The sequence below is a fragment of the Octopus bimaculoides genome, chromosome 18, assembly GCF_046866305.1.
Source record: "Octopus bimaculoides isolate indiv1 chromosome 18, ASM4686630v1, whole genome shotgun sequence".
NCBI classification, from domain to species: domain Eukaryota; kingdom Metazoa; phylum Mollusca; class Cephalopoda; order Octopoda; family Octopodidae; genus Octopus; species Octopus bimaculoides.
The window spans coordinates 2,064,325-2,083,130 of NC_142945.1; the positions used below are offsets into that span (position 1 = coordinate 2,064,325).

The 18,806-nt window shown below is 36.7% G+C and overlaps 1 protein-coding gene and 1 long non-coding RNA gene across 2 annotated transcripts; one reads left to right on the plus strand and one right to left on the minus strand.

The window, feature by feature from the left end:
* The first annotated feature begins 9,349 nt into the window (after positions 1 to 9,349).
* LOC128249893 (uncharacterized) lies at positions 9,350 to 16,706 on the plus strand. Its single transcript, XR_016244903.1, has 3 exons — positions 9,350 to 10,644; positions 15,919 to 16,036; positions 16,502 to 16,706. It is a non-coding gene; the product is annotated as an uncharacterized LOC128249893 (long non-coding RNA).
* Positions 11,307 to 14,775, minus strand: LOC106871489 (DC-STAMP domain-containing protein 2). The gene has a single exon (XM_014917975.2). It carries the CDS (start codon positions 14,289 to 14,291, stop codon positions 12,015 to 12,017), a length of 2,277 nt encoding a protein of 758 aa, XP_014773461.1. The 5' UTR covers positions 14,292 to 14,775; the 3' UTR covers positions 11,307 to 12,014.
* Positions 16,707 to 18,806: the final 2,100 nt, after the last annotated feature.

Sequence of the window (18,806 nt, forward strand, 5' to 3'; positions counted from 1 at the left end):
ACAGTAGAGGCCGTCATGTGGTCAGTGTCTGAAGCCACTTTTGTGTCAGTTCTTTGATCCCATGCTGATACCATTTCTTATTCTTCAAGGTGAAGAACTCTTTCACTGAAACTTCTACCTAAAAGTCTTAGAAGTCCTATATCTCCGTGGATGAGGCAACAGTAACCAATTCCTTGGAGATAGTTACAGCAGGGTGCAACCGGAGGGCCTCTATTCAAAGGAATGCTTGGCTGTTTTTGGTGTCATTTGACAAATAAAGAAAATTAGTTACCAAAATATTGCAAAACCTTTCACTCAACTCAATATTGTTTTGTTAATGTAATTTTTGGTTTTTGGAGATATTTTTGAAATAAAAATGGTGAGCTGAGATAATTTAAAGGGGAACACGAATACAAAAGAGAAATCTTCCTTAAAGGACGAAGTGGAAAATCCATGAGAAGTAGTGGGAGAGGGGGAAGGATTGTAGGAGAGAAAGGGATGTCTGGTGAAAAGGTAGGACAAAGAATATCCAGAGAGAATATTCTGGAAAGCTAATGGTTTCCAATAATTTTTCTCTCAGACCATCTTGGCTGGAATCAAATGCGACAGTTTTGAAAATTTAGTTGTTTGCCCATTTTTGTTGGAGCAAAAAAAGACAGGTACTCTTTTCTTTTTTTTTAATTATTATTGTTAAGTGTTTCATAATGAGGTAAGAGTGGAACCAGTTTGTCAGCCAAGCAGCCAGGGTGAATGAAACAGTCATGGCTTGTCACATACATTACAGTAACAGCCATACACAGATTTGAACCCTTGGTCAGCTGTACTAGTGTTAAATGCTTTAAAACAAGTGAGGAGCTCTTTCTTTCTCTCTCTTCACACATCATTCCTACAAGGGCTGGCAATCATGGACCTAACCTTTATGCCAATACCTGAAAATTCTTTGATTTTTCTTTGGCTAGATACAATAATGGTTTTCCATTGCCTTCTGTTGTTTTATTTACACTTAACTCTGCTAGTCTCTTGTTCTTTTGAGCTTACCCATGAGGCATAGGGTGTGTTTAATCCTCACAGAGGGAGACAGGTTCATGTAGCAAAGGACATGTTTAACCTTCATGTAGGGAGACAGGTTCGTGTGGCATAGGGCATGTTTTACACACATGTGGGCCTGCATTAAACATCAAACATGCCGAGGGACAAGTTCTTTTCTGAATTCTGAATGCCTTAGGTACAAGACTGTCTTCTGCTATTTAACTTGTACTGGGACCCTTGAGAGCTATTACCACCCTGGGACCAGAGTAGTGTTGACTAAGGAATAACTCACTGCTTCCCAAAACTCCTGAACTCCTAAGCTGGAGCGTCATCATCAGATGCAGTTTAAAGTCTTATCCAATGTTGGACAAATGGATTAAATACTTGAATTGCTGTACCTCATCTCAATATCAACTTCAAACTGCACCAAGATCGGCTTTTATGTTCTATTTCTCTAGTTGTCAATATAAATACCTGTAATATAATGGGGTTGAGTTTAATTAAATACCATCTGTTGCTCTTTAGAAAATCTTTGCATATGTTTCATCCAACTGGTTTCTTATCAAAGACAAACAGAACCCTGTTTAAGTTCAGGAATGGAAAGAAGGAGCTGGGGGACCCTTTTGCTGTAAGAAACAACAAACACGTCTTTGAGATTTAAGGATTCTCCTTAAAAGACATTTAGATTTCCTTTATTATTTTCAAACATATATTATTACATTTATTGGTAAACAAAAACCACATTGAGTTAAAGGAGGTCTACAAGGAACCAATCAACGGTTCACTGTGCTTATATATATATATATATATATATATATATATATATAGACTGTTTGATATTAGTGTGTATGTGTTGGTGTGTATATTTACACACAGGTATCTAATCTGCTACTTAAAGACTAAAGTCTAAGTGGGATGTTATTTTAAGGTTAAAAAGTGAGTTTAGATAAATTTAGCAAAACCCACTGAAATATATAAAAATATTATCTTTCAAAGAAGAACATGAAAAAGGTTGAGGTAATCTCTTGGTGGAGTAAGTTATCGGTTGGGTTTCGACTGGAGAATCTAGGGGGCAGCACTTCATTGATGTCATTGAGAAATCAATGAATGTCATACAATCCCATTAGCTTACTCCACACAGTTTTCCTTTCTTATTCACTTTTAATTTTGTTGTTTGCATATTTCCAATGAAATCCATGGCCTTTGTTTCAATTAATTTTGAAAATAATAATGAATTTAGTAAAATAATTGTCATTTTTAACTTGGTGTTTAGAACATAACAACATGAAACTTTGATGGAAGGTTTTAATTTTAGATCACTTTAAATCTTTTGTTACCATATTTCTAATAAAACACATGACTTTTCTTTCAATTAATTTTGAGAATAACACTGAATTTAGTAAAATAATGTATTTATTACTCTTGCATTTGGAACATAAATTAGCATGAAATTTTATTGAAAGATTTTAATTTAGATCCGTTTAAAATGGCAAGTTTGTGTCATAGAAGCTGCATCAATCTGAGATGGTATCAAAAGCATTGAAACATGTGACTGCATGTCTAATTCTTTTCATTAATACAGTAATTAGAAGCACTAAACAAAGTTCCTGGTAAACCAAATGTGTGATAGGGGTTCCATTCTTGATAACCACCATTTCACCTCACATTTTCTCATGTTTTTCTCTTAGAAATCTAAACATTTTTCTTGTCTAATAAGAATTTGTGAGTTCTACCAAAATTGTTGTCTTTGTTTTATTTCCTGATTTGAGTTATTTCACTTGAATTGCATCTTTAATTAATTAGGAAAAAGCATGAACAATACAACTTCCTGTTTTTCCTTTTTTAACACTTTATATGAAATGGTTATTTTTATTGACGGAGATGGTCGTTGAAATCGGCAGCTATGAAATAAATTCTGTATTTAAGTTCCTAATCCTACCCAAATCAGCTTTTCTGTTCGTCACTGCTGGAATGAATTAATAAACTGTGGTACCAGTAAACTGTTGAGGTTGATTTAATCATGTTCTTATTCTATTTTTATACAGAATTGGTTTGAAAATAAGTTTCCAGTTAACTGGATCTCTAAGCAGATTCTGTCTGTACTTTGTTTCTTTTTTTTTTTTATCTTGTTTAGACTTTGAATACACACACACACATACAGCACAATGGTGAGACATATTTTCATGGCAGATTGCAAACAACACTGTCTGCATGATGGTAGCATTTGTTTGCAATTAGATCGTGATGACAAGACAAGGAGATACAAACACATATGGCAGGCATCTTTCAGATAAGAAAGTGATTTTAAAAATTGCTTTAAGAATTTTGCAAAAAAACAAAATTCTCTAATTTTATTCCCCCACTTCTCAATCATCAAAAATAGATTACTCTCCCCAGTTGGGGAGACTTTGTCTTGTCTTGCAAGTTATTTGGTGACCCCACAGGTGCTGGTGCTACAGAAAATGCACCCAGTCCACTCTGTAAAGAGCCTGGCATTAGGAAGGGCATCCAGCCCTGGAAACCTGGCCAAAACAAGACAGCTGGAGCCTGGTGCAGCTCTCTGGCATGCCACCTCCTATCAAACTGTCCAACCCATACCAGCATGGAAAACTGGTGTCAAATGATGATGATGATGATGACACTGATATCACCAAAGTAACCAGACACCACTCATCGTATGTTGTATTTATGCAGACACTTAACGCGATGGCCAAACTGGATGCTTCTTAGGTGGCACTGACAGGTGTCTGATATATGTATGTCTAACCATTCCTCCATTGTCTGGGCTTCACTGGAAACAGGTGTTATTTTGTTTTAATTACTTTCAGTCTTTGTTTTTATGTTTTTATGAAATATTTATGAGGCTTTCTTAACATCTCTTAGGTTTATTTCAATTACAGCTGGTATTTATCCTGTTGGAAAATGATTTACTGTTTCTTAAATAATCTTTATGAGACTTGCTGGACATTTTTGTTAGGAGACATTATTCCACACACACACACACACACACACACACTAACATACAAACACACGCACTCTAACATACAAACATACAAAGACACACACAATCGTAATAATAATAATCATCATCAGTGGAGTTTGGGAACAGCTATCCTTTGAACTCCCACACAACATGGAGAATGGAAAGAGGTTGAAGGAAAAATATGAAAAAGAAACTTTTGAAAAACCTCTTCTTTTTTTGCCAGAATCACAAACTCATGCACACACACACACACACACACACACACACACACACTGACACACAAACATAGATAAGCACACATACACGCACACCAACACAGGTTGTCAAGTGGTGGTGGAAGGCAAGCACACAATATGTGCACTTGTCCCCCCAGAACAAATGGTGTGCTTAGCTGTGGTAACAACTGCGACGGCATTGCCATGGAGAATGGTCAGTGATGCTCACTGCAGCAGCCACTCAACTGGTTGATTTAAAAAAAAATTTTTATTAATGAATGAAGTCCCTTGACATGTTTGTTGTGCAGTGAGTTACATACACTCACTGTCTTATGTGTAGTGATTAGCCCACTGGAAACTTGTGACCAGTGAGATGTAAAATGCTTTTGTCATAGGTTGATATAGTCTTACCGTTCCATTTGACACACACTGACCGTCTTGGGATTGTGGTCCTTTGTTATGACTTCTCAACAACTCCCTGACTCTTTTCTTTCTTCCCCTTTCTCACCTCTTCCACCACCTTCACTACCTTTTCAGTCCTTATACTACCTTTACTTTGCATGGTCTGGTTATATGTGCATATATTCTTTATTTGCGGGATTTACAATGCTACTATTGATTCCATGCAGTAACATCACAATTATTCAAGCATTACAACACTTAAAAATGTTGATAATTCATCTCCATTTTTTGGTTAAGCTTTATCCAAAATGGAGACAGACTAACAACATTTCCAAATGGAATGCTTCGTAATTATGATATCGCATGAAACCAATGGTAGCATGGTAAATTGATTAATAAAGAATATGTTTATCTGCCAGATGTGGTGTTCAGTACATATACTCACTGTTTGCAACTAATACCTGTGTGTGTATGCATGTGTGTGTGTGTGTTTATATGTATATATATATATATATATCCATTGCACCTCTTTCTCCTAGTACACTAGCCTTCCTTCTGTGACTCCCTCCTCTACTACTGGTTCTCTGCTTCTAACCATTGCACTTCTTACACAAACAAACGAATGACCACAACACCAACAATGGCTGCTATGCCATAACAGTATCGATTGCCGTCAGTTTTCAGTTACCTTCGAACTAAACACATCTCTCTTCCTTCTATCAAAACATCTCCCTCTTTCTGTCTGTCTCTCTCTCTCTCTCTCTCTCTCTCGTTCATTGGCTTAAAACATATCTCTGTTGCTCTCTCTCTTCTCTTTCTGATTAAAACAAAACAAAATGCAGCTTCAACTCAATAAAAATGTCTAAATGTGTTTTTTTATTTTAAAAAAATGAAAAAACAATAAATTTCAAAAAAATCAATAAAACTGTATATGTTGCTAAAGATGGAGTCTTTGGTTCTGTTTGTGCTGCTACATTTCAAAATGTGTGAAGAAGACTGCAGGTGAGCGGTACAGAATGAGAAATAAATGAAATAAATAGGCACAGGTGTGGATGTCTGGTAAGAAGCTTTCTTCCCAACCACATGGTTCTGGGTTCAGTTCCACTGCATGGCACCTTGGGCAAGTGTCTTTTACTATAGCCACGGGCCGACCAAAGCCTTGTGAGTGGATTTGGTGGATGGAAACTGAAATAAAGCCCATCGTGTATATATAAATGTATATATCTATGTGTGTCTGTGTTTGTCCCACCACTTGACAACTGGTGTCAGTACCAGTGTATTTACGTCCCTTGTAACTTAGCAGTCTGGCAAAAGAGACTGATAGAATAAGTACTAGGCTTTAAAAAAATAAGTCCTGGGGTTGATTTGTTCAACTAAAACCCTTCATGGCAGTGCTCCAGCATGGCTGCAGTCAAATGACTGAAACTGGTAAATGAATAAAATATGTCTTGGCCAGGTATTGAAACCTTGTCTCTAACAAAGGAACATCTACCATTACTTGATCTGCTAGAAATGGCAGCCAAATTTTCATCAAATAACAGTTTACCATGTTAGAAAATATAAAAGTACTTTGAGGAAAAGAGAGTTACATTGGAAAATAAAGAGTTACATCTGAGTAAAAAAACGGGAGGGCCACATCTGGAATCTCCTTGATCATAGGCCAGCTGAACCTGGGTCAAACAGAAATGCAATTCGAAGAAGATGGCTTCACTGACAAGTATTTGGTTGTTTAACTCTTCAAACCTTCCATTACCATAGTTCTGTGGAAATTCAAAACAATATCAAGACATGCATATGGTGTGGTGGTTAAAAGCACGGGTTACTAACCCCAAGATTCTGAGTTTGATTCCAAGCAGTGACCTGAATAATAATAATAATAATAATAATAATAATAATATCGAAAAATACCTTAGGAATGAGAACACAGGTTCGAAATTTCCCCAAGACACCTGATGAAGGCTGGAGGGTATATCAGCCGAAGCGTTGTGTTAACAACAAACAAGATGAGGACAAATATCAAGATGTGTGTTGGAGAGATGTGTGTTCGGAATGATGGCAGCAATCCTTACTGATGCCAACAAAGAAAGGGACATGGAAATGTTATTAAGAGAGGAGAATGCATGGGGAGAATCAACTTGCCCAAGATGACCCAACAAAAAGACCAACCAATGAAGTTGACATCAATGCAATCAAAAGCAGAAAGACAAGGAGAGCAGCTGGGTTGTCAGGAATAGTTGGTGAGATGTGCCCAGAAGTTTGCTTTCCAATGACAAGATTCTAGGTTCATATAGTTTGTAGTCTGTATCACATTTTATGCTATAGATAGATAGACAGATAGATAGATACACATGCACTTGAAAGAGTAAACACACACATGCAAAACTCATATATACATATACATACATAGTAACACCTTCATCAGTCAGACTCTGTTGTGTTGCATGCGATCTGTGGCATGGAGCTCCATCATGCTGAAAGATCTCACCTTCAACCAAGTCTGGTATCAAATTGTCCTTCAGCAGCTGGATGTATTTGGCACTATTCAAGTTACCATTAATTTTAAACGATTTTCTTGAACCATCACTTTTTATGCATCCCCAAAACATCAGACTCTTACTCCCAAACTTCACTATTCTTGTCATGTAACGTGGGTCATTTCACTTTCTAATAAGTGAGAATTTGTCAGAAGGCCTTCAGGAAAGCAAAATAACTCCTACCACAAAATATAATGATTAGGTATGGAAATGACCCCAACAGGGCCAATGTTTCATCTGTAAAAAACACAATGCAAAACGTCTACTTATAAGTTGACAATTAGTAGAAATTTACAATAGTTTAAAGTAGCCAAAGAGTTTTGCATGGTACTGTATATATGTATATATCTGCATATATTTTTTTGTAATCTATTAAATTACTGCATGCACAGTGGGATATTCCCATCATCATCAGTGTAAAGACCACACACACACACACACACACACACACACACACACACACACACTTATTGTCTAAAATACATTTGTGGCCTTCACTAGATACAGATTAGTTTTACAAGCAATAACATGGCATCACCAATCTCCTTTGTTCTTATCTTAGCAATCATTCTCCAGTCTGAAGGTAAGCTTTCTAAGGATTCTTCATGTCTTTAAACCCTTTAAAATACATATTTAATTATTGTTAACGTTACTGTAGTCGTTGCTGTTGTTGATGTTATCATTATTATTATTATCATTATTTTAGCATGCTGGGCAAAATGCTTAGTGGCACTTTGTCCATCTTTATGTTCTGGGTTCAAATCCCACTGAGTTCAGTTTTACCTTTCATTCTTTCAGGGTCGATAAAATAAGTACCAGTCATATACTGGAGCTGATGTAATTGACTTACCCAGTCTCCCAAAATCGCTGGCCTTGTGCTAAAATTTGAAACCATTATTATTATTATTATTAGTAGTAGTAGTAGTAGTAGTAGTAGTAATAGTAGTAAGGCAGCGAGATGGCAAAGTCGTTAGCACAATAGATGAAATGTTTAGCTGTATTTCGTCCGTTTTTGCATTCTGAGTTCAAATTCCACTGAGGTCGACTTTGCTTTTCATCCTTTCAGGGTCGATAAAGTAAGTACCAGTTGCATACTGGGTCGATCTAATTGACTGGCCCCTTCTCCAAAATTTTGGGCCTTGTGCCTAGAGTAGAAAGGATTATTGTTGTTGTTGTTGTGTTCCTAATCTTTGCACAAAGACCACAATTTAGGATAGAGGGGTTAGCTACTTCGACTGGCTGTCATGACTTGACTGGTTATTTGTTTGACCACAGAAAAGATAAAAGTCAAAATTGGTCTTGGCAAGAATTGAACTCAGAACATGTAAAGATCCAGAAAAAATTCCCCACGGTACTTTTTCTGCAAAAATCATGATTCTGTCAAATTCTTACCATTATTCAGAACATTATTGCTGCCTCAAAGACAGGTCTTTAGACTTGCTTCTACCACTTACTGGCTTCTTTTAGAAATATTTTTTGTTTTCATGACTCAATGAGAAGACAAAGGGTAGCAACCACCTATGACTCGTTTGGAGTAAAGGGGAGATCTCTGAGGTTGGTGGGAAGGGGTGGAGGGAGAAGATTATCTTCAGATTATAGACCTGACCTGAAGACGTCACTGGGGGTAGTGTTAAAGCAGATGTTAAATTACCACCACCACCACCACCACCACTGCTACTATCACCACCTTTATCAATGATGATGATGATGATGACAATGACATTCCATTTCATTTGTTTTTGTTGTATTTTTCAGGGGACAAAATTCCCATTCCTAAATGTAAGTATTCCATCACTTTCTAAAAGATAACCATTTCCCCGTCAACAGACCCTTCTAGAATTCCCTGCTTCTCAAAACTCACCAACACCACTCCTGGCATACCTCCACACCCTTTCCTCATTATGACTCTTTTAATTTTCTATCTTTCACTTGTTTCAGTCATTAGACCATTAACCAGACAAAATGCATTTCCTCTGTTGAAATTCTGCTGGGGTCAATAAATTAAGTACCAGTTATACACTGGGGTCAATGTAACTGACTAGTCCCCTCCACACAAATTTCAGGCCTTGTGTCTTAAGTAGAAAAGATTATTATTATTGTTATTATTATTGTTATTATTATTATTATTATTATTATTATTATTATTATTATTATTATTATTAAGGTAATGAGTGCAGAATTGTCAGTATGCCGGGCAAAATGCTTAACGGCATTTTCTCTCTCTCCCAATTGAAGGGTCTTGTCCAGCAAGTTGCTTGGGGACCTAACTGCAACTGGTGCCATGTAAAAAGCACCCAGTACATTCTGTAAAGTGGTTGCTATTAGGAAGGGCATCCAGCTGTAGAAACCCTGCCAGAGCAGACAATGGAGCTCAGCACCGTCCTCTGATCTTTCAATTCTAAGCAAAACTGTTCAACCCATGCCAGCATGGAAAAAGAGATGTTAAACGATGATGATGATGATGATGATGACATTCCATTTCATTTGTCTTTCTTGTATTTTTCAGCGGACAAAATTCCCATTCCTAAATGTAAGTACTCCATCACTTTCTAAAAGATAACCATTTCCCCGTCAACAGACCCTTCTAGAATTCCCTGCTTCTCAAAACTCACCAACACCACTCCTGGCATACCTCCACACCCTTTCCTCGTTATGACTCTTTTAATTTTCTATCTTTTACTTGTTTCAGTCATTAGACTGTGGCCAGGCTGGGGCAGCACCACCTGGAACTATGAATTAACCCCACTATGTACACACACACACACAATAAACTTCTTTCAGTTTCCATTTATGAAATCCATTCAGCATGGAAAAAGGGATGTTAAACGATGATGATGATGATGATGATGATGGTGACATTTCATTTCATTTGTCTTTTTTTGTATTTTTCAGCGGACAAAATTCCTATGCATAAATGTAAGTACTCCTCAACAGATCCTTCTAGAATTCCTTGCTTCTCAAAACTCACCAACACCACTCCCGGCATACCTCCACACCCTTTCCTCATTATGACTCTTTTAATTTTCTATCTTTTACTTCTTTCAGTCATTAGACTGCAGCCCATGCTGGGGCAGCACCACCTGGAACTATGAATCAACCCCACTGTACACACACACACACACACACACAATAAACTTCTTTCAGTTTCTGCCTACCAAATCCACTCACATAGCTTTGGTCAGCCTGAGGCTGTAGTAGAAAACACTTGCTCAAGGTGCCACCCAGTGGGACTGAACCCAGAACCAAGTGGTTGGGAATCATCATCAGTGTAAAGACCACACACACACACACACACACTTCACTAGATACAGATTAGTTTTACAAGCAAAAACATGGCATCACCAATCTCCTTTGTTCTTATTTTAGCAATCATTCTCCAGTCTGAAGGTAAGCTTTCTAAGCATTCCTCATGTCTTTAAAAGAGATGTTAAATGATGATGATGATGACAATGACATTCCATTTTATTGTATTTTTCAGGGGACAATATTCCCATTCCTAAATGTAAGTATTCCATTACTTTCTAAAGGACTACCATTTCCCCGTCAACAGATCCTTCTAGAATTCCTTGCTTCTCAAAACTCACCAACACCACTCCTGGCATACCTCCACACCCTTTCTTTGTTATGACTCTTTTAATTTTTTATCTTTTACTTGTTTCAGTCATTAGACTGCAGCCCCACTATTTATTTGCTTTTTTAAGCCTGGCACCTATTCCATTAGTCCCTTTTGCCAAACTGCTAAGTTACAGGGAGGTACACACACTAACACCAGTTGCTAAATGATCTTCGGGGACAAACACACACATAACAAACTTCTTTCAGTTTCTGTGTACGAAATCCACTCACATGGCTTTGGTCAGCTTGAGGCTATAGCAGAAAACACTTGCTGAAGGTGCCACACAATGGGACTGAGCCCAGAACCATGTGGTTGGGAAGCCAGCTTCTTACCACACAGCTATGCCTGATCATAATACTATTACCTTCCTGCCTGATGATGATGATGTAATTAGCTGCAGGGGAAGATGCGTCAGTGAAAATAGAGAGAAATCAGATTCATTTCAAACTTCTTTGCAGTATGGTTGTGCTTGATGAGTACAAAGCTGATGTTAAATATCAACTTCAGGAACATTCTGGAAAATATTGATCAAACACACAAACAAGAAATGGTAATCATACAATGTTTATTCTTCTCAAATTGTTTTTACTCTTTTGTCAGTGTTACAGTTCATGTGCTTCTCATGATCTTGCAGGAGTATCAACAAAATAATGGTATAAATTCTTATCAGAATATTCCGTTTTTCCCAGGCCTATACCAACATAAAAGTGCAAGCATGTATGTGTGCCTGGGCTAAATAAAATATTCTTTCTGGTTTAATTTGAAGAATTAATTTATAGGGAAAATTTAAAAAAAAAAAAAAAAGCGTAAGAATTAACTGGTTTCAACCTGTTATTTCCTCCTGGTTGTATTTTAGTCTGAAGCTATGTGGGTGGTGGGAGATTCTTCAACAACAGCAATGGAAAGCTTGTTTTCCAATTTGGATAATTTCTGTTAGTGACATATATCGGTCAAATAACAGGTAATAATACTGTAAATTGAATTTTAGATCTTATGAAGTTTACAGTCAATTTAAAACAACATCAGATACCTTGATATTGTACCTTTGTGGCCTTTTTTTTTCTGATTTAGTTTTTACAGGGCTTCACTTTATTATCCTCTAAAAGACTGTAAATCAAGCGTATATTTCCATAACTTTAAATCATTCCACTGCAAATGATATTTCATTTTTTATCATCTTGTCTAAAATTATTAAAAAAATAGGAATAAAGGTATCATTTCCAGCTTCTATGTCTAGTTTAGCTGCTATGTCCATCTCATCTATACCTGTAATTACATCGGGTTCTCTCTTTTAAAGGTTTGTACTCCATCCTTATCAAGTCATAAGCTTTCTGCAGAAGTGTTTGAGATTTACGTCGTTGAAGACGGTTATTCCTTGCAATGTTTTCTTGTTCCATGGCAACTTTTGCCTGTAATTTCTTCTTATTTTGGTCAGATTGGTAAAAATTTTCAGCATCACACTCACTGGAGTCTCTTTCATCACTCACATCAGACAAGTCAGCGTAATCAATTGGTTTCATACATACCGTACAAGTATTGTGGATATCATAGTAACAATCCAGACAATACACAGCCTTACAACTTTCATTCTCACAATGTTTGAAGTTCACTCTGTCACTAATTTTACCATCTGCACTGCATCCTAAACAATATTTGATTTCAAACCCCAGTATCTCAAGTAATCGCCTAACTGGAGGACATCTTGCCGCTAGTTTACCTTTCCAGCTGATGTTTTTTGCATCCATAGAACTTCGATAATCAAGACGCATTTTCCGCCGTAGAAACTTTTCCAGACTTCCCCGTTGTACCAAGAGATTAGAATAGAGCCATACTGCTCTTTCTTTGGCACGAACTGGATAAAATTCATCACAGACAATATGGCGTAGTCGTCGCCCGTAGCCTTCAAAAACGACTGATATTAGGCACAAGCCCATAATCATGCCGATGGTTTTGTATACTTCGTAATTGGGTTCAGTTGGATTAGGGAGACAAAGAGTAAGGTTTTTCACATCGTTGGTTGCCAAGGGACCAAAAATGGATATCAGAGATTTATACATGTCTGCATACGGCCCATTACCACTAACATGTACTTGGACATGTGACAGTTCTTCGACGTCAACTTTCATTGAAAAACTCTTGCGCACTAGTTCCAGGATCCAGAAAAGGCCATAATCACAAAATAAATGAAAAAGTATGGTGGAAGAAGTAATTAAAAAGAAAACAAAGCCTTTACAGAATTTTCGTTTCTCTTGACAAGTTAGCCTTAACGAAGTGGAACTAATATAGTTTTGTTTCTCAGATCTCTTTAATGGAAGTAGTGTCTCTTTCGACTGCATCCCTTTAATGTAGTCAATATCATATAAATTTTTCGAAAGGTAGATATTATCAAATTTATCTTTACTCAGGTATTTAATTCTATAACGATAAGCTTTTACAAACACAATAATTAGCATTAAGTCTGTGACAAATTTGATGAATTCCAATTTTGTAAAATACATGCTCAGTTTTTCTTTGACTTCACGGAGCACATCTCTTTTCACTTGACTGTAACTTTTCGTCTGTTCCATAGACACTTGGTATTCGTAATCGATTTTTATTTTAAAGTAGAACATGTCATATAAATTCTGAATTGCCTTGCTAACTGGAGCGGCAAACGTTCGAAGCACAAGCTTCTTGAGTACTTCAGTAAGAGAACATAACATTTCGCCAATTCTTGCTAAGTGACATATACTTTTAAAAAAGGTTACAATATTGCACAATTTCACAAATTCGGGTAGCACCGTCCTAACACAATTAATACGAGCCAATCTAAAAGCCCTCGTGCATTTTCTAAAGGGGTCGAGCATCCTTTCATTGCAAACATTCACTATGTTGCCAAGCCAAGAAAAGATATTATTTATTGACGCAATTAGTTCTTCGATTCCTTTCTTCATTGACAGAAATGCTTGCTGTGCCATACGACTGTAGCGATTGATTGTATTCACAAAATCTTCAATCCCACCGATAATCCCAGATAAAGGATTTAAAGCGATGGCTATAAGTCTCTCTGTTTGATTGTAGGCAACTTCTTGACCGCAGGTCATTGCCTCAGTCATCACGACAATGTTGTTACTAAAATTGGCCACTGGTTGATTAAGAGTGAGCATGAAAGCATACAGAATTAGAAACGATCGACCTTTGCTTGTGAAAAACCCCGGGGCAGCCAAAAGGATCGTACAGCGAACTGCCACCGAGTATGGTAAAACTAAACAAAGCACAAAACCAGCGAAAAAACAAATTATGATCGCTGTCCATAAGGTCGTTTCAACATGATAGATTAACACCAAATAAAGAAAAAGATTAACCATAGAACCAAACAGGAACCATAACGACAACGAGCAGAACTGTTGATAGTAGCTACCTGGTTTTAAGTCCTCTTTTTTACGGATACAACATTCTTCATGTAACTTCACAGCTCTTCTCTTTGCCTTGGCAAGACGACGTAATGATATTTTCAGCTGAATGGCTTTCAGCGTTTTTTGCACAAACATCATATTCCAAGAATAATCAGATATCAGTTTTAATCAACAGTAACTTGTAGATCATTACACACAGCCTGGAGCCCTCCATGGAAAATAAGGATCAAAGGAACATGGATGTTATTCAATGAATTTGAGAAGCTTTTTGAAATGGGAATTGCATTGCCATTCTTTCTTTTATTTTTACCTGTTTAATGGCAAATTCACGGCAAGAACTGAAACATTTTTTAACGTTGTTCTTCTTACGATTATCTGTGTTGGTTTGCTTCTTGTTAATCCCAATATTTCGACACTGCTTCTGTTGGTTTTGTATTCCTGTTAAGTTTTCTTGCAAGCAAGGTTTTGAAAGGAATCGAAACAACGGAATAGTTCTACAATTTGTACAGACACGTATGGCTAAATAATTAATAACCTATAAAACAATGGATTGAATAAGACAAATCGAACTATTGAGGCAAATTATTGATTTCAGGCAACGCTTGAACGAAGAACAAATCTTAACGGAAGTTACGTGACATGACGTCAAAGATGGCTTCTGGCCACCAACGACATTTCTTTCATTTTCTCTTCTTTAAGAACAAAACAGAAATTAAAATCTCACGTACTCGTTTCACATTTTATATCATGGATTCATTTAAGAATTAATTTAACATGTTTATTTTCCATTAATAGTACAGGTTATTGATTATGTGCTGTTAAACGCAATGGAACCATGATCCAGAAATGGGAGACTGATGCCTTTCAGATGAAGTCAAGCTTTTTATTTTACAATTTGTCTTAAAAATTGTTATACGTATGACTGGATTACAACATCAGTATTTTCTTTACTGAAAATAGAGAAGAAAAATGTGTGGAAATCGTCATCAACTCAATTTAATAATTAGAATTAGAATTAGCTGGCAGAATCGTTAGCACGCCGGGCGAAATGTATTTCGTCTGCCGTTACGTTCTGAGTTCAAATTCCGCCGAGGTCGACTTTGCCTTTCATCCTTTCGGGGTCGATTAAATAAGTACCATTTACGCACTGGGGTCGATGTAATCTACTTAATCTCTTTGTCTGTCCCCTCTATGTTTAGCCCCCTGTGGGCAATAAAGAAATAAATATTATAATTAGACTCTATAACAAAAGCATGATCGCCCGATCATGTAATCAGTATGCGTGCGCGAAACGACCGAAAGTTGTGGCGTACTAGTATCGAAAGATCGCCTTATATTTAATTAGCAACACCTGATTTTTAAAATTAGTTTTATGTCATAATAATTATAAAAAAATTATTTTAGACAAACCAAGGCAATCATTAGCTGTAACCCCAATGTATCCCCTTGTTGTTGTAGTGGTAACGACTTGACACTTGTAGACGATGTTTCTAGTGAGGTAGATTCTGTTTAAAGGGCAGTTGGGTGTTTTGCTACAGTTATATGTTTTGATCATAGGAATCCTCCATTATTAGAGTTGGATTTGTCAGTGCTCCAGCATGGTCGCAGTCAAATGACTGAAACAAATGAAAGGATACTATTTTCTTCACTCCTACTCCCCTCCACTCACTACTCCCCCTACTTCCACTCCACTACTATCAGCCCCCCCCTCCCCCCTGTTCTGTCTCTGGCTGACATTGAAACTTTTGAATTTCTCTTCTTGCAGCAATCCAACCTAAACTCAAATGTCCGAAAAACAAACCCAAAGTCAAGTACTGTCTGATGAACCCATGTACCATAGGACCACACAGTTTTTGCCCATTATATCCCGTTGCTACTTGTTAGTAAGTATAAACAACCAGCTTCATATTCTCTTTAATGAGTTGTTCCTTATTCACCCATCATTTTGCATTTCCTTCAGCTATATATTTATATACATGTGTGTGTATGTATATACATATATGTGTGTGTGTGTGTGTGTAGCATATATACACACACACACATATATATATATATATATATATATATATATATATATATATATATATATATGTATGTATGCATATATATATATGTATATGATGGATGATGATGATGATGATGTATGTATGCATATAAGTTATCATATTGTACCCTGGCTTTTAAGATATATATATATATATATATATATATATATATATATATATATATATATATATATATATATATATATATGCATACATACATATATAGACATATATATATATATATATATATATATATATATGTCTATATGTAAGTGTGTGCATACATGCATTCCTTTATTGCAGTTCCTATTTATGTGGCGGCTGTTACTCAAAATGGTTCAACAGCAGAGGAAAAGAGGTGTTTTGCTCTCGGAGATAAAAAAGAAACCCAAGGAAATTCCTGAAAGCCAAAGAATTATGTCAGATTGGTACGAATGATATTTCTATGATTCATTTGATATCAAATATATACAGCTGTCTTAATAAATACACTGTTGCTATCTTGCAATCTAGTTGTTTTATCGTAATAATTTTTAATTCTTTTCACATGTAAGAAATTGCCCATGCTGGTGCTACATAGAAGGTACCTAGTACACCCTTTAATGTGAGTGGCATTAGGGAAGGCCTCCAGCCGTAGAAACTATGCCAAAACAGACAACTGGAGCCTGGTGCAGCTCTCCAGCTTGTCCGGTCCTGTCAGACTGTCCAAGACTGGAAATGAGTAACACCATTTGTATGATGGTGATGCTTGTTTATGCCATATGATGTCAGGACAAGGGCACACACACGCATACATATGAGAAGTATAGAGAAAATAACAAAGTACTGGGACCTACAGTTCTATATTTAAGAGATGAGGAATTATTTACACTTGACGGATATTTGTCCTCATCTTGTTCGTTGTTAATGTTTCTGAACTCAGAATCTTGGGGTTTGATTCCAGGCAGTGACCTGAATAATAATAATAATAATAATAATAATAATAATAATAATAATAATAATAATAATAATAATAATAATAATAATAATAATAATAATAATAACAATAATAATAATAACATTGAAAAATACCTTAGGAATGAGAACCCAGGTTCGAAATTTCCCTAAGAAACCTGATGAAGGCTGGAGGGTATATCAGCCGAAACGTTGTGTTAGCAACAAACAAGATGAGGACAAATATCCGTCAAATGTAAATAATGTAAATAAAATATCAAGACATTATTGGAGAGATACACTTGAGGACAGAGTTGGCTATTTTTAAATCCAGGAATATTGGATCCAGATTTAGACTGTAGTTATGTCCCTTGTATCATGAATCACAATTTTGCAGGGGAAGTAACTCTGGTACTAACGATAGCTAGAGTAACAAGAAATAAAGCAATGAGTTAGCAGAATCGTTAGTGCGTCGAACAAACGATAAGATCGCATCTACAAGGAAAGGAATTCACATAAAATATGTGAGATACCATCTGTGGGATCTTTTGCATGATTTTAGTGAGATATTTATTACCTGTTCAGACATGGAAGTGCCAACAGCCAAATCTGTTTATGATGTATGCAGGGGGACGAATCCATTCAGTGTCTGTACATTAGCGATCTGTGGGTTTGTGTTGAGCAGCTTCTGGTCTCATGTAACACAGATGCGGCTGTCCGCCGAGTGTGTAGTGAAGATCGACTCACCAGCTTCTTTTGACAGAGTAGGGAGTCGGGTCTTTCTCTGCTTAGCGGTTGTAGTGAAAGAAACTGTGTGGTGGACCAGTCAGAAAGGTCTGAAGATTCCTATCTTACCAAACTCTCATCGGTTTCTTCAAATATCCTTTGAAGAGGGAGGTGATGCCTTCCATTGTGTTTATCGAAAGTTGGATGTGAGTGGCAAGACTGGAGAGGCTGAATGGATCTACTCTGAGTATGACTTTCGAAGTAGGAGGAAAGAAACTGGAAGATGGCACTTCCCATGCCTTGGTGCTGGCAGAGTATTCCGGGTCTTTTTGTGTGGGGTTTACCCTCAGTTACCCCGAGTGGACTACCCAGCTACTGGGGATTCGGTTTATTTATCTTTCTTATTTGTATTTTAATATCCTTTTGTTATATCCTTTAATGTTGTAGTGTTTTCCCTTTGTGTGTTGTATCCCATCCTTTGATGTGGTCTTGAATGTCTTGGGCCAATGTAGACAAAGAAATCATCATCATCATCATCATCATCATCATCATCATCATCATCATCATCAACATTCTCATGCTTAATATTATTATTATTTAAGGTGATGAGCTAACAGAATTGTTTGCACACCAAATGAAATACTTAGCATCGTTTCATCTGTCTTTACGTTCTGAGTTCAAATTCTGCCAGGGCCTTTCATCCTTTTGGGGTGGATAGGTTAAGTACCAGTGAAACATTGGGGTCGATATAATCGACTAGTCCCCTTCCCTGAAATTTCAGGCTTTTTGCGTATAGTAGAAAGAATTATTATTATTATTATTATTATTATTATTATTTGATGAAAGCTCCCAGCTTATCTGGCTGAGTATGATGGGGAGTGTCAGTTGTCCGCAACCAGCAGACTCAGGTGACACTTGTTTACTGGTCATGTTTCAAGAATCCTGCAAA

Excerpts from the sequence above, each read along its gene's own strand:
- LOC106871489 (XM_014917975.2), bottom strand. The coding sequence starts at position 14,291 with ATGATGTTTGTGCAAAAAACGCTGAAAGCCATTCAGCTGAAAATATCA.